This window comes from Dermacentor variabilis, chromosome 1, assembly GCF_050947875.1.
Source record: "Dermacentor variabilis isolate Ectoservices chromosome 1, ASM5094787v1, whole genome shotgun sequence".
NCBI lineage: Eukaryota > Metazoa > Arthropoda > Arachnida > Ixodida > Ixodidae > Dermacentor > Dermacentor variabilis.
The window spans coordinates 259,801,809-259,818,341 of record NC_134568.1 but is presented as its reverse complement, the minus strand read 5'-3'; the positions used below and the strand labels follow the sequence as shown (position 1 = coordinate 259,818,341).

General features: G+C 46.6%; 1 protein-coding gene across 2 annotated transcripts in view; it reads left to right on the top strand.

Annotated features, from left to right (window-relative positions):
- LOC142563376 (ras-responsive element-binding protein 1-like) overlaps window positions 1-11,542 on the top strand; it is a 56,054-nt gene extending 44,512 nt beyond the window's left edge. For both annotated transcript variants that reach the window (XM_075673938.1, XM_075673943.1), the window contains exon 4: window positions 3,829-11,542. In XM_075673938.1, the coding sequence (XP_075530053.1) occupies window positions 3,829-7,890 (4,062 nt within the window). In that variant the 3' untranslated portion in view covers window positions 7,891-11,542. The remainder of the gene's footprint in view (window positions 1-3,828) is intronic.
- The last annotated feature ends 4,991 nt before the right edge of the window (window positions 11,543-16,533 follow it).

The following is a 16,533-nucleotide window of genomic DNA, read 5'->3' as shown; positions in this document are numbered from 1 at the left end:
TTTCATTTTACTGCAACAAATGGTGTGATTTATTTAAGTCTGAAATTTACTGCACACAGTGCAGCTGTCTCGAAATTCAGAAGTTGGTTTGTATTGCTGGCATGTATCCATAGTTCTTCAATGCAGATCACAGATACATTCAGTGGAGGATGGGCTACATGCACTGTGTTTCTGTTTTGATGTTGAAACCAAAGAATAATAATTTGCTTGGCATCATTGCCTGCATCTAAAATTTATTTAAAGGTCATTGTATTGATTGAAAACAACTGACCCAGGTAGTATATTCCAACTTAAACCAGTGTGCTCATTATGCTGTACTGTCAGTGGGAGGGACAAGAAATAGAGCAACCTGATGGGGCACTTCGCATAAATAGGAATCTGAGTCTTCCTGTCTAATAGGCTTGTGATCACAGCAGTAGTAACCTAAACCTGTTCTGCTTGTAAAGGCTTACCCAAGATGACCAGTCCTGTTTTTGCCTTTGTGAACTGTTGTTGAAAGTTTAAAAAGATTAACAATCTGACAAGGCCGTAACTGAATATAATGGGATTACACAAGTGATGTTAAATATTTTGTCGCTAAGTTTGATAATGGCACGCCTACTTTTATCTGTTTCATACTAGAATAGGAAAATTGCCCATGTTTTGATTGGTGAAAAATTGTTGAAACTTGGAAGATGTGGGTAGACGCCTGAGACAGGTCTACACTTGTATCAGAGGCTCATTTTGATATTAAGTGCTAAACTTCGTGACAACGAAAGGATGCAATAGCAAATGCGTTGTTGCCCAACACAAAGAGACTTGCACATAAGTGACAGGCAATTATGTTTCTCATGGTGGTGACGAACATTCACTGTTGGCCCCTTTTCGGGAACTGTACTTCGGAGCATAGAGCAGAAGGCAGGTACAGTAGAGCTTGTACTGAAATGCAAGGTTGTCGCCAAGTATAGAGGACCAGTGCCGGCCACTTTCAGTGTACTACTAAAATCTGCTGACGCCATCCAGTAGGGAGGCCACGAGAATGACGGGACATCTTGAATGATAACAGACGCATGCCTTTGTCAACACTTTCTAACATCCAATGCATCCAGCCAAGCTCTGTCCATGGCTATATGCATTCACAGGGGCATGTGTGCTCTTACTTTATGGCACTCCAGCGGGGCCATGCTGGACACATGCACCTTGACATGAGCGGTGTGTTTGCATGCCCTACTAAAAACTATTTCCTTTCCCTGCTAGGCTGTGTGTTACAACACTGCTGTTGACGCACAAAGTTTCAGTGCTGGTTGCCCATAGGTGAATTTTGCAACCTTTTTAAGGTGGCACATTCATTTTGCTTGTCAATTTGTGACCGTTCTTACACTTCTTGCTCCTATAGGACCTTATCTTGAGCACTGTCACCAACCGCATGAGAAACTTAAAGGGGCCCTGAACAACTTTTTATCAAATTCGATAAATGCATTTGAGGTTAAAATAGACTATGTAAGAGGTACTTTGCCACAAAAAGTACTCAAATGCGTTCAAAACAAGCAGAGTTATGGCAATCAAAGGTTGCATATGACGCCGTTTACTCTGCTCCCATTCCTTCTTCTGTGCCTTGCATGGTGAAGGCTGTGGCAGAGCAGGGTGTGCTTACAACGCTCTGCCTGCTGAATGTCATCGTGGCACACAGTTCAACTTTGGATTTTGGATGTTCACATAGGCTCCGCTACTTACAATTTTGCCGCTTACACTGTGCCAAATGCGGTTGTCCCCAGCGAGCCGCAGTGCTCTCAGTGTACTCGTCGCGGCACCCTGTGGCGGCTGTAGTATCTAGGCTACGTAGCAGACTGCAACTACATGCAACTGTAGTGCGTATGTGCAGCGTTTGGTTTGTGTACGACAGGGCTTGTGCACGTGCTCATGTGCTTCAGCCCGGTCGTGCTATGTGGTCCGGACCGGCTTTGTCCTGTACCAGCTTTCCCGACGGATAGTAGCCACATCCAACTTGCACATATTGAAGTGGTTTCATGCTCAGGGTCCTGCATATTTCACTTAGCATGTTAAAAAAAAAAATGTGCGCTTACCACTGCACTGTTCTTGCTGAAACTTTGCAGAAGGCTCGAATTTTGGAGTCCACGTCCTTCAGTGTAACACTTCCCACAGTCAATTGCCTGGTTTTTAAGACAAAAGTGTAAATTTGCCTTTGCTTATGGGGATGCGAGCTGCTGTCGCAATGTGCAAGCATAAACTTGTGTTGCCACCTGCCAGCAGCTGCAGAAAGCAGCGTTTCAGGGAGGGCTGCTGCGTGTTCCTGCAGCAGGCAACGCATGGCAACCCTCTTTCAATGCAGCAGGGAGGGTTGTCCACTTGTTTATGCAATACTGTGCAACACTGTACATTGCTGTACAGTACTGTGCAAATTGTGTGAAGGCTCCACCGCCAGTTCAGGGTGCACATAGACCAGCTTGCTTGCACAGAAAAGTTCACTGAACACAATAATCAAGTATGAGGAGGCTTGTGGATGCTCCCCAGCCTGACAACCGTTGCTTCGATAGCCTAAGCAATGCAGTAATAAAGGAACCAGGTGCTTACCCGTTTTCACACTTGCAAAGCCACAGCTTTCCTGCCAAGCATGGGCATCACTGCAGCTAATAATCAAGCCTACAAATCTGCATAATCTTTTTTTTGCATGATCCAACTTACAGAAGTTGAATACTAGGAGCAAGATGCATACCTTGTTTATTTTAAATTTCTTTTTTCGCTCAATAGTTATACTAAAAATAGAATATTGTTACTTTCATTCATGCATCTTGAGGAGCTTCTTTCAAATTTTCATAAGAATTCTCAGAAACTCTGAGCAATTATTCCTGCTTTACTTCCATTTAGAACACCAATGACCAGTATACAATTTTATCTATCACAGTATACATTTTGACGAATTCATTTTGAAATAAAACATTAAAATATGAAACACTGGAAATGAGCACGTTTCTAGCAGTAAGAAAAGAGGTAATAGCACCTAAGCAGGCGATATGTGCACCTGGTGTTTCGCGGATATGACATAAATCCCAGCACATTGCCTCAGAGATTTTTCAGTGCACCGTGGGCAGCCGCGGACGCTGTTTAGCCGAGGAGCTAAACAGCGTCTAGCCGAGGAGCCACACTGGTTCTCAACAGTCATGCATCAAGTGTCATTTCTGGCAATCTTTCTGTGACACATTCATTCATATTTCAAACAGAAAATTTTGTACAGAGGCTGGTCTACGTCTACATCATCTGAAGCTAGGCCTTTTATGTGGGCCATAACGTTGTTGCAGTTAGGAAGCTTGGTTGTATACCAAGAATTAAAAAAAAAATTTATTCTTTGAGTTATGGCACTGAAAACTTGTAAATACATGTAATTTTATTATAAAGCAGTAAGGCTGGTCTTATTGTATTTCTTGATTCATGCAGAAGCCATTCATGCAGAAGCCTGTTTACCAAAATACGAGGAACTTACCTCGTGAAAATTTTTTAAAATTAAGTAAACTTGCATAAAGTTAGGGCCAAATGAAATAAACAAAAGTAAACATTATATTCGGAATAATCAGATAAATTGCACATACCTACAAGCTTTCAACAGCGTAATCTGAATAAAAATTTTTAAATATTTTGGTTTGACTCGGCTTGCCAACTGAAAAGAATTTGTAGCAATAATAAGAACCTGCCATTCAAAATTTGTATAAAGGAAAGCCATCGTGCCGATTCTTTTGCGAGAATTGGTGATTGCTAGTGAAGCAGGGTTATAGATTACCATGCAATGTGGAAGGGGCTGTTTGAAGGCTAAGGTGTTTTGCACCTCTGTTGCAGGTGGAAGGCCCTCACATATGCCCCGTGTGTGATGATGTACTGGGCTCATCACATGCCTTAACCCTCCACATCCGCCAGCACAACCCAACTGACCACTCGCACACCTGTCGGCTCTGTGGCAAGACACTGAGCTCAGCCAGCTCTCTGGATCGACACATGCTGGTGCACTCTGGCGAGCGGCCTTTCAAGTGCACCGTTTGTCACATGGCATTCACCACCAACGGCAATATGCACCGACATATGCGCACACATGCAGGGCCCGAGGAATCTGAGGGGCCCTCCCGGCGGGGTCTCAAGCGTCCACCTGAGGTAGACACACCCCCACTGTCTCCCGTCCCTGAACAGGTCTCCTGTCCTGTTTGTGGAAAGGCGTTCCTGTGCCGGGCTGGCCTGGCCAGCCACATGGCCACCCATCCACATGACCCCATTCAGTGCACCCAGTGCTGCCAGGTAACAGCCAGCTATGCAGCCTACCTGGACCACCGCTGTGGACCTCAGGAAGTGGCACCCCAGGGCCCTGGCTTCCATGACCTCACATTTGTGGACTTTTCCACTGGCAAGTTCTCACTTATTGCTAAGTCACTGTGTGAGAGCCAGGCCCGACGACCAAGCAGTGCCTTCCACACATTTGAATGCAACCTCTGCAAGCGCGCATTTCCATGCAGCAGTGCCTTGCGCCTGCATGCCCAGGCCCATGGGCGGGGTACCTTTTGCCCTAGCTGCAGCTGCGACTTCCCTAGCCCTCGTTTTTTAGAGGCACATCAGCTCAAGCATCGCCGAGCTGAACAATGTGGTGCTCCGGCTTGTAGCAAAGAGGACTTCTTGGCCTTGCTTGAGCTTCAGACACGATCATCAAGTGCTGCTCTAGAGGAGACTGTTCCTCACACCAAAGAGGAGCATTTTGAAAGTTATGCTTATTTCAATGGTAGCACACCCAGGCCTGAGAAAGAGGCAGGCCATGACTTTGCTGACATTCAGTCTATAATATCGGTGACATCGAAAGCACCATTGGCAGCAACTTCACCAGGTCAGAGCGGGGCCTCTCCACGACCTGGCTCACCGCTGGAGGCCGACTCTGCTAGCCCTGATAGTGGCAAACCCGAAGAGGGAATACGAGATGAATCTAATGCTGAAGAGGAAGGCCAGCCACAGTTTGCTTGCAAGTTGTGCCACATGTCTTTTCCAAGTCTTGGCCTGTTGCGCAAGCACAGCCAGCTTCATTCTCATGGGTCAACGCCTTATGCTTGCAATGTTTGCTCTTACACAAGTATGGACAAGAGCACTCTTATACGACACCTCCGAACACATAATGGAGAACGGCCTTTTCAGTGTGCTATTTGTAAGTACGCTTTCACTACTAAGGCCAACTGTGAAAGGCACGTAAGAAAGAGGCACAAGAAGTTGACTAAAGGTGAAGTACGAGGAGCCATGCAATACAACCCCCATATGGCTGAACGAAGTACAAATTCTGAAGCTCTGGCTCCCGAAGTGGGCAGCCTGGAAACAGTGTGCAAGTATTGCAGTGTAGACTTCAAGTTTAACAGAGTGTTGCGTCACCATTTGCGCTCACTGCACAATAGCTGCAGTAGGAAGCCATTTTGTTGCAACATCTGCAAACTGGGCTTTTCCACAAAGAATAATTGCATTCGACATGCCCTTAAGCAGCACCCAGACATGCGTGATCGCCTGGCACAAGTTGTGGCTGCTAAGCCACTGGCTCTCAGTGATTCTTCAGAGGATCTCACTACAGGCAGCATTGAAGACAGTCCCCAGAAGACATCGCCCACTGATGTAGCAGCTCCACTCAGCCAGCCTCCAGCACCTGAGGAACCAGCCCCTGAGGAGCCGTCACGGGACCTGTGTCTGGACCTGTCATCACCGAACCCTTCTGAAGCCAAGACTCCATCAGAAGCTGCAGAGCCACTCAATTTGACTCTCAAGCCAGTTCGCGATGGGGTCACAGGTGAAAGTGAAACCAGCAACAATGATGATCAAGTTATTGCTGCCAAAAGCTTGGTTTCCCTGTCCGAGCTTCCCCCTCCACAAGAGGAGCCATTGGACCTGGCAGTTCATGCCATAGATCTGAGCTGGAGAAACTCCAACAGTCCTGAACCACTTCGAGTTACTCATTCTGCTAGTCCCTGTGCCACAATTCCACCACCACCACCACCGCCACCACCACCACCGCCACCATTACCACAGACTTCAAGCCAGCTCCTTCAGCCCAGCTCAAAAAACCAGTTGCCTCCCAAGACTCCCCCCCTTGGGCGTCCACCTGTAAATGGATTGCCTTCAGCTCGAAACCCAACTATATTGGAGTCCTCTAGTGCCAGCGATGACGTCTACAAAATGACATTTAAGATGGTCAATGAAAAGCTTTCACCAAAGAACCAGAGATCTTTTAGTTGTGTCTACTGTTCTGCAGGATTTACTCTCAAGTCTAACATGGAACGGCACATCAAAAGAAAGCACCCAGAATATGCAAGGCCCACACGAAGTCGTAACTTCATTCCAACTATGAGTAGTCCTGGTTCATCAAAACCTTTTTCATCAACTCTGTCTGATGAAACACGGACTGCTCTCAGGGTTGTTTTAAGCAGCAAAGCCAACAAAGCAGTCGATGCTGCTGAGGCTGTGGCCCCTGCTACGAGCCAAGAGCAGCAAACAAAAGTGGAGTCAAAAGATGACCACAAGGGCGTGGAAGACTTGTCCAGCCGAAGTGTTGAAAATGGCAGTGATGAAGGCTCAGCAGATTTGGCTAGTGTTTCGTCTGTGATCCACACTGCCAACTCACAGGTATTTCAGCAGTACCTGCTGGATGAGAAAGGTTTGCCTGAGGAAACGCAGGAAACAGGCACTGGTGAATGCAGTGAGAGTGATGGTGGGGAGCATCGTGAGCGAAAACGAAGCTCATATACTGACTCGCCTAACAGTGTTGCCTGTCCGTACTGTTCTCGGAAATTCCCGTGGACGAGTTCACTGAGACGACATATTCTGACACACACTGGCCAGAAGCCTTTCAAGTGTGAAAGTTGCCCTATCTGGTTCACCACAAAGTCCAACTGTGAACGACACTATGTGCGCAAACACGGGCGCCATGGCGATCTTTTGACGCGTTGTGTGCCTGAACGCCCATTCAAGTGCAATATCTGCCCAACTAGCACATTTTCAACACGAGGAAATCTGCGCAAGCACTACTACATCAAGCATTGGTCTCGCAATGGGACTGACAAGAATGCTCGTATGCCGACTGATGGGGATAGTGAGCCACAAAATGATGACTCACTGGATGCCATGGACGATGCTGGAGAAGGTAGCTCAGACAATTGCAGCGAAGGCAACCATGAACGCCCTGACCGACTGCACTGCCCGTGCTGTGATGCTACCTTCAGTACAGCTGCCGAAGTTGAGCATCATGTTGGTCAGCTCATTGAGGTGCCATACCGCTGTCACATATGTGATCGGGCCTTTGTGCAGCGATCGGACTGCCTGTCCCATTTGCAGTCAGAGCACACAGGCCTGCAGCTGCCTGCAAACATGGAGCATGAGGTTGTAGCTGCTCATATGAAGAATGACAGGCTTGACTCTAATGATGACTACACGCTGCGCCGCATTGCTTGTGTCTTCTGTTTGCGTAGGTATGTGTCCAGTGATGGGCTGAAGAGGCATGTGCTTAGTTGCCATGTGGTAGATGAATTTCCTTGTGACATATGCCACCAGAAGCTCCCCTCAAAGAGCAGTATGGCCCGACATAAGCGAAAGCACCATGATTTGCCTTTATCTGAGCTGGGAGATAGCTCAGAGGAAGAGGGACAGGACTTGGGCAAGTCCAAGCCTAATCACAAACATTCCTCAAAGAAACTGCTCCTCCTTGGGAAGCAGAAAAGAAAGGCTGGTGATACAGCAGAGGCCTGCAACGTGGCAACCAAAAGCCTTCATGAATGTGGCAATGGTGATCTCATTCAGAACCTCTTGGGAATCCAGGACTCCAAGATCATTGATGAGATGCTGATGAATCCTGCTGATTCAGCAGCAAGGCTGCTGGGGGTAAAACAAGTCTGACCCCTTACATGCGATTCCTGCCTATAACTAAATTTAGGGAGGAATAAGTTCTGCTTGCTCTGCAAAGCAATATGTTACCCAAAGCGTTCGGCTGTTTCATAGGCTTGACCTTTTGGAGAAGTTGTAAATCTGTATAGACATGTGGCGAAATTGTTTATGCAAGTCATTTTTACTGCTCAATACACAGATTGTTTTGTATTTCTTTCCCATTCATTTGGGGTCAAGTGTTAACATGCTGTTGCTGAATGTCGTTGCATAGTAGCATTGACTGTATGTGTATTTTGCTATACTATAAGTTATTGCACCAAGCTGAGTATTCAGCCTGCAGTGAACTGTATGTTCTTTTGATTTTGTCTATAATTTTTTACTGTAAATTTTGAGGCAATGTTTTACAAAGCCTGACTTGCATTCTGTTATGCACCTGTTGCACGATGTGTACATAATTGCACTTTCTGTGATTTTAGAATTAATGGAAGACGTGTTATAAGAGCAATATAGCTTGTATGCGTGGCTCTTTGTTCTGAAGCAAAGAGGAAACACAATCAAGAATCATTCCACACTGAATAGTAGTGAAACACTAGTACAATAACAAATGAATGGCTCGTTTAGCTGCACAATATATATATTTTGCCATGCATGCCTTCAATTTGGCACTACTGGTGATGCCACTGGGTCCAGACTTGGCCATATCATTCAGCACATGGGACCATTTGACACATTGCCAGCACTATCAAAGTTACTTTGACTGCAGTGGAGAGATAGACATATCACATACATTCCTTATCAATGCAGTCAAAGCTCAGGGCCACCTGTTGCCACTCCAGGGTGGTTTTCAAGCCTAGACCTTGCAGTGCTTATCCCAAAGCGCCTGATATTGTAGAAAATTAGATATAGGGCCCACATTCCATATTTTGGGGCAAGCATTGTGTATTTTTTATGTGTGTAATTTATACGCACCTTCATATACAGACATACACACCCATACAGTGCTGTAGGGTTGTATATGACACACTGCTGCCTTCTTTGCTTGCCGCTATGCAGACTCGCTCGCTATACTCTTGGTGCCTTTTTGCTGCTGTGTTCTGAGTAGTTGGTGCATTCAGCAGAGTTCCTTTGCCTGTGCCCACTGTTATGCGCTGTGCTTCGCACCCAAGTGCACTTGCTTTTTACTGTTGCTGTTCACATATAAACTAGCACCGTCCATGTATGAATGAAAAATATTTGCAACCAACTTGAGTCATTTTGGATTGATGCCTGTATTGAATATTGCTGCCGCATGCCTTTCAAGCACATCAAAGTGAAAATGCAGCACAAGTAAGCACAAAATAACTACCTTTGACCTCAGGAGATATGTTGTCTGTCTGAATCAGCTCGCTATCGAAACATTGTACATGTATGGAGAGCATGTTTTATGACGTCGAGTTTTGCTGCCACCTATTTCAGTTTTCACGAAAACTTTGCAAAGTTTAGTGTTGTGGCATGTTTGTAATCTCTGGAGAATGAAATGTCTGCTTTCAGTAAATATGTCAACAATTATGTAAAACATTTCTTCGTGTGATGAACAAATCTTTAAGGGTTTAGTATGAACAAACTATGTGGCACCAGCATCACTTCAGCTATAATTTGTATTGGTAACTGATTATAAAGTGTGAAATGCTTTCTAGCAATTGTTCTCAATGGCCTCCCAGTGAGCATCCAAATAAATCCAGGGTGAATCCAGAGGAAGATTAAGAGATGTCAAGGAATCTATTGTGGTTTGCACAAAATCTCCCCAGCCATCCTGCAAGATTGATTGACCTCATAGGCAAACTGGCCATACAATATAATGCAATTCTAACCAAATTACCGTTGTCACTGATTGCCTCCCCCCCCCCCCACCTTGCTGAGCACTTCCAACTTCTGTGGCTGCCAGGTGCTGTTGAACCTGCATGTCATAGCGCTTACCTAAACCATGAAAAAGTGACCAATTTGATCCAGTGCAGGTCCCACTTCACTGAATCATTTCTCTTAAAAATTGTCAAGGAGCCGCTCGGGATTTATTACACCAAATGTAACATGTCTCCGATTCAAAGGCATGTAGAGTTCATGGCACAATACCTGTTGCTGGTATTTAAAATATCCTAAAATAGGATACTTTTAATTACAACACGGATGAAAAGCCAGGGACATGATGGGCAATGGTGTCTGCTCATATTGCTGAGGCCTTAAGCACCTTTCCACGACTTTCAAGTCATCGCCTGCTAGGTCATCACATGGTTGCATATTGTAGGTTCTCTTGACTCCAGGGCTCAGCTTCTTGCTCAGGCTTCTTACTGTAGAAATGTGGTAATGGGCACCGACAGTCGTACTCCCACTGCTGTGGTGTTGTGAGAGTGACAAAAAGTAAGGAAATGTCACAAATTTGCAAGATGAAGGTTTTTCGAAAAAGCAAATTACTGCTCAGTTCAGCCATGCAGTATCTAAATCAATGGAACTGCATTAGTTCCACATTGTACGGCAGACTGCAAGTCTGAATGCCAGGGTATTTGCCCTAGCTTTGTGGAAATTAAGCATTTTTATAGATTGTGCACCCTGTAAACTTTCGGCACCAATAATACTTTGGAGTATCATGCATAATCGCTCATTAGAGGCAGTCCTGTTGGCTTTTCACATAAAACCGATTCAACTTTACATGCAGCATCTGCTCTGACCAGTGGCATAGGCAGGGGTAGCACATTGGCCATGTCCCCCCCCCCCCCAAAATTTCTGTGTGGCCTTCCCAGCTCCCCTCCCCCTTCCTCCCACGAGTCAGTGGCACAGACAAATTTTTTTCGGGGATGGGGGGCAGGATGGAGCCAAGTGGGTGCCCCCTCCTGCCCCCCATCCCTGAAAAAAATTTCTGTGCCACTGACTCGTGTTTCTGGTTGAATGTGAAGTGGGACTACAGTATCTGTGACCAATTGTACTGTGTTCAAGTACAACTTGGCAAGAAAGCATTTCATGCTTTAAATGTATTCTCAGTGACAGGCTACACTATAATTTATTTTAATTTGGCATCCATATTACTCAAAAAGCTGCACTTTATTATTGTTCATCTTCTTAGGTGCTCAGTACTTAAATCGCTCCTGCATTATTGTGAATTACAGGATGGCTTGAGAATTCTTCAATTTCAATAGGTCCTGTAGCAAAGAACAGAAAAATTTCAATAGGACTGTACTTAGGTCTGTTTTTTGTTTCTGTTTACAGTGTTTACATATCTTGATGCCGCTTGAGTTTACTCGGAAGGTAGAATGACGATGTGCCCCCTCGGCGTACTTTCTTTGCTTATCAGGACTGTGTGTGTCTGTAGAGATATGTGAATTGTTCTGTGCACTGTTGTGCATTTTCTTGCGCCTTGCTTTGGTGCCTATGAACTTTATTGTGCAGTTGTAGACTGCAGAACTAGTCGCACTTTGGCAGTTTGCTGCTCATTAGACAGACATTGTCAGCATCTGCTGCTGTTAATGGCTTCATCGTCGCTTTGTTGACAGCATACACATATTGCCTATCTAAACAAAAGCACATGCTGTATGATTTTTAGACATGTATAACTGGTGCTAGCCGCGCTAGCAGCAATTGATTTTATCAACATGTGTAAGTCTGTTTGTTTCGCAATAAAAGTGTTCTTACAGTTCACTGTGTACATGCTGATATTACTCTGTGCCTCCACTATTACAAGGCTAAGGTGCTTGCAAAAACATTTGTACAAGTGGGAATGGTTTGTAATCCAGCCTTCAATTCTGTAGACATGACTAGACATCAAGGTCATTCCAATTTCTTTTGTGCACAACTAACGTACAGTTCAATGAGCAGTAGTGGAATGTTTAGCCAAAAAATTGCTTTCCTACTATTTAATGATTGCATGACAGCACGGATATTGTGCTGCAATGACCAATTCTATTTTGAGATTGCTATTTGTTACTTCCAGTGAAAGTTCTGAGCAAGATGGCTGCGTGGGGTGAAAAAGGTTAGTGTACAGAATTGCTGCATCCAAGAAACGGCCAAAGTTGCAGATATTATTACACCAAAGGTTCAAGAGGGCACCTGAAGACAATAGTGGAAACACACTCAAGGAAACAGGCACGTGCTTCCTTGCGTGCTTCTGTATAGACCCTCCTTGTTTTTTTTTTATTCTATGAGGTAATACCCAAGAGCTCCGGGAATTTGAAAAGCGCAGGCGAACTGAGTGTGGTACACATTTCCGCCACTAGATGTGGCTAGTAGTATGCCTTGCAGATCAGTGTGCTGAACGGCTTGCATCTGAGAAGTGTTGTTTTGCAACACAATGTTTCATTGCTATGGCGCATCCCTTAGCAACCAATATGGCAGACTTCAAGGAGCGAAGGAGTTGCATCTAAAGCCCCTTAAACTTCGTAAAGTAGCGAAACTCTCCTCGTCGGCCTTCACTCCTCCTCGTTTCTCCTCTTTTTCACGCTACCTCCTCGACCGTGGCGCCGCCTACACTGTTCGAGCGTAGCAACGGCGCCAACATGCGCTTATAGAGGTCACTCTATAATGCGTTCCTCGCCACTCCGTAGACGCTTCTCGAGCAAAAATGGCGCTGATGCACAGCGCGAGGGCCCACGTGATGCTATTAGGCCAATAGCGACGTGGCGTCGGCCTAGGCCAGAGCACGCGAGGAGACTCCCTCCTTCTGCGACTGAGGATTGGCTGCTGCTGGACGGGTGCTCGCCGCCACCGGCACGGCCTCATCGCCTCTCCAGCCTGTGCCTCCTGTGGGGAGCCCGAGACCCTGGAGCACCTCCTGCTTGCCTGCCCTACTTACCTGCAGCAGCGTGACCGTCTCCTGCAGGAGTTCCGACGCCTGGGGCTTCCTTCTGCACGGCAGGAAGACATCCTCTTCCCTGGTCGTAGCGCGCTACCAGCCCTCCTAAGTGTCGTCGAGTGCCTCGACTCGTCGGGGCTCTCGGCGAGACTCTAGGATTTTCGGCAAAGACGGATAGCCTCACGGCTATTCAAACCAATCTAGGCTACTCGACCTGCCCCAACCATCTGGCCCCTGCTGGATCACCGCCCCCTGGCCTTTCACCAGGTCACCACTCGTACCGGACCCACTGGGCCCTTCCTGCCGGACTGCTCAGCCGCTGCCATGGCGACACTTTAACCCTCTACTTTCCTATCTGCTTTGCTCCCATTATCCCCCCTACCCCTGTTGACGCTGAGCTGTGCTCCCGCAAGGGCTGCAGAAAACAGCGTCAACGTTTCATTATCCCTTAATGAACCACTTCTCTCTTACTTGCATCAAGTTCTGTTTTAAGCTTGGCAAAACTGCGGCACAAAACTCTTCGCCTGCTAAAGGACGCTTTTGGAGTTGATGCCATGAGTCAAAGTAAGAAATTTTTATGGCATAAACGCTTCAAAGAGGGTCGAACGTGTATTGACGACGATGAACGTTCTGGACTGCCGTCAATTAGCACAACCCCGGAAAATATAGCGGAAGTTCATAAGGCTATCCTTGGATATCGCAGGCTAACTATAAAGGATGTCTGTGACATTGTAGGACAATCGTACGGCACAGTTTAGCGAATTTTGTCGGATGTTTTGAACATGAGGTGCATTGCTGCAAAATTTGTGCCAAGACTGCTCAGTGACGAACAGAAGCTGCACCGTGTTTCTGTCTGTACGGAACTGAAGCAACAAGTCGGAAACAATTCCACATTCCTCTCCAGTGTAAAAACCGGGGTTAAGACATGGGTTTATGGCTATGATCCTGAAACCAAACAGCATTTGTCACAATGGAAGTCGCCGAATTCCCCGCGGCCGAAATAGGCACGTCAGGTTTGTGGCAATGTGAAGTACATGCTCATTGTTTTTTACCTACATGGAATTGTCCACAAGGAATTCATACCTCCTGGACAAACCGTGAATAGCAAGCTTTATTGCGACGTTTTGAAGCACTTAAGAGAGCATTCGTCGCAAACGTACAGAGAAGTTGAACAACAACTGCATGGCTTCATCACGACAACGTGCCTGCTCACACATCACTCGTTCAACAGTTCCTGACTTTCAAACAAATCACAGTACTTCCGCACCCACCCTATTCACTTGACCTCGCCCCTTGTGACTTTCTTTTTTACCTAAAGTTGAAGTTGAGGCTGAAAGGACGTCGGTTTCACACTGCTGGAGAGATCCAGTCGGAATCGCAGGCGGTCCTCAACACACTGTCGCCTGGAGAGTTCGACGAATGCATAAAATCGTGGCAGAAACCCTCGGTTTGGTGTATACGTGCTCAAGGGGACTGCTTTGAAGGAGACTGCTGATTAGGTGTTATGGCGAACACATTTTTTTACGACTGAATTCCCGGAACTTTTGGGTAGAACCTCGTATATATATCCTTGGTACATATGCCCGCCAACTTTCCTGAATTTTCTCGTAAGGTTTACGAATGTTGCGTCAAGTGCTTCGGCTATTTCTTCTAGGGTGTTGTATATGCCCAGCTGGGCCAGGAGCTCGGTGCTCGTCGATTCCGGGAGGCCCAGGGCTATCGTGTATGTTTTCCTGATGAGCGTGTTGATCTTGTTCTTTTCCCCAATGTACCAGTAGTGGTAGGCGGCTACGTATAGGCAATGTGGCTGACAACGAAGGAGTGGATCATGTCGAATGACGTTTTCTTCCTTCATGCCCGCATGTCTGTTGGTTATCGTCTTCATGAGTCTCGTGGCGCTGGTGACTTTGCCTTCGCGCTTCCTCTTGGTTTCACCGTTAGCTCCGTTGGCCTCAATGATCATTCCGAGGATTTTGATATTGTTAACTTTGAGGATTGCGTTTCTGTCTTAAGTGTACAGGCTGATTTCCTCGTACTGCCGGGGTCTCGTGTAGCTCTTTGGCGGCATGCCTCTGCGCGTGTACCGGTAAAGGAGTAGTTCGGACTTGCTCGGGGAGCATTTGAGTCCCTTTCCTTGCAGATACTCTTCGACTTTGTGAATGGCTGTTTGCAGTGCGTTCTCGATTTGGCCGTCACTGCCGAGGTGAGCCCAGATCGTTATATAGTCTGCGTACATAGCGTGGTGAATTCCTCCGATTTCCTGTAGTTTGCTGGGCAGCCCCAGCATAACCAGGTTGAAGAAGTGCGGAGATAGAACTGAGCCCTGGGGTACGCCTGCACTTCCCTGGGTCCTTTCTTCGGACTCGAGGTCGCCGATCGTCAGGGTGGCTATGCGGTTGTTCAGAAAGTCCCCCACGTTGTTGTAGGCCCTTTCTGCCAGGTTCAGATTGGACACTTGTTTTAGGATCGACTCGTGAGCGACGTTGTCAAATGCTTTCTCCAGGTCTGGCCCTAGGATGACTGGTATTTCTTGTCTTGTCGTCAAGGATATCGTTCTTGAGTAGTAGCATGGCGTCCTGCGTGGACAGGCGGGATCGGAAACCTACCATGGTGTGGAGGTAGGCCTCCGTCTCTTCTAGATGGCTGTTGATACGGTTCAGGAAGGCGTGTTCCAAGACCTTGCATACGCATGACGCGAGGGAGATTGTGCGTAGGTTCTCCAAGTTCGAGGGCTTTCCGGGCTTGGATATGAGGATTGCCTTGGACCTCTTTCACTGCTCCAGGACGCGGCCTTAATTCTTTCCAGCACTACCCAGTTGAAAAAGACAACGAATTTTTGTCGCGACTACGGAAATTTCTCTTGTACGACAGAAGTTCCTGACGTTTCTGTAGTTGCGACAGACATTTCTGACGTTACGACAGAAATTCTGATGTTGCAATGTCGCGAAGACCAAGAGTTCTGAAGTCGCAACAGAAACGTTCTGTCGCGACAATATGAGTTCTGTAGTCACAAGAGTTCTGTAGTTCTGTAGCTTTCTATCGTGACAGCGACTCTGACGTTACGACAGCAATTCTGACGTCGCAACAGAAACATTCCGTCGCGACGGCCAAGAGTTTATGAAGTCGCAACAAAAACTTTCTCTCGCAACAGCGATTCTGACGTCGCAACAGGAACTCTCTTTCGGGACTACACATTTTCTGTCGGGGCGTTATAGAAATGTGCCACTTTCTGTCGCAGCGACATAAGTTCTGACGCCGCGACAGAAGCGCTTTCCGTCGCGACGTTTTCAAATTGTATGTCAGTTTCACATCGGTGGTGTACACTGTACTTTTCTCTTGCGCGGTATTCAATCGTGCTTCTCTGAAGCCGGCAATCCTGATAGCACCGACACCGCTATTAAAATCGACGTGGCCAATTGTTATAATTGTACCGTGACGGCGAGGCACCAGCAACGCCCTACCGGCCTACTCAAAATCGGCCGCTGATCAAAGTCATACCATCTGCGGGAATGGCTGCGTATCCGTTTTGTTTTATTTGGTAAGATGTGGCACACAGGCCTGTGGACTTATATGTGCCGTTACACTGAGATATTAGTTAATTTCCCAGAAATATTGCATAAGCTTTTGCGAAGCAAAAAATAAGTTTTGGGCTGTTCCATAAAGTTGCGTGAAAAGCTGTCCCGCTCAGGTCTCATTATTCTGGTACAGCGCTGCCGTGAGAAGCCGGTATGCTGTCAGAATGAACACTCATCCACGAATGTTTATGCAGCTATTTTGCATTGAACTCACGAATTATATGCGCGCTCGAAAGTGTGAAGAGCGGGAGACAACTGTCGAAA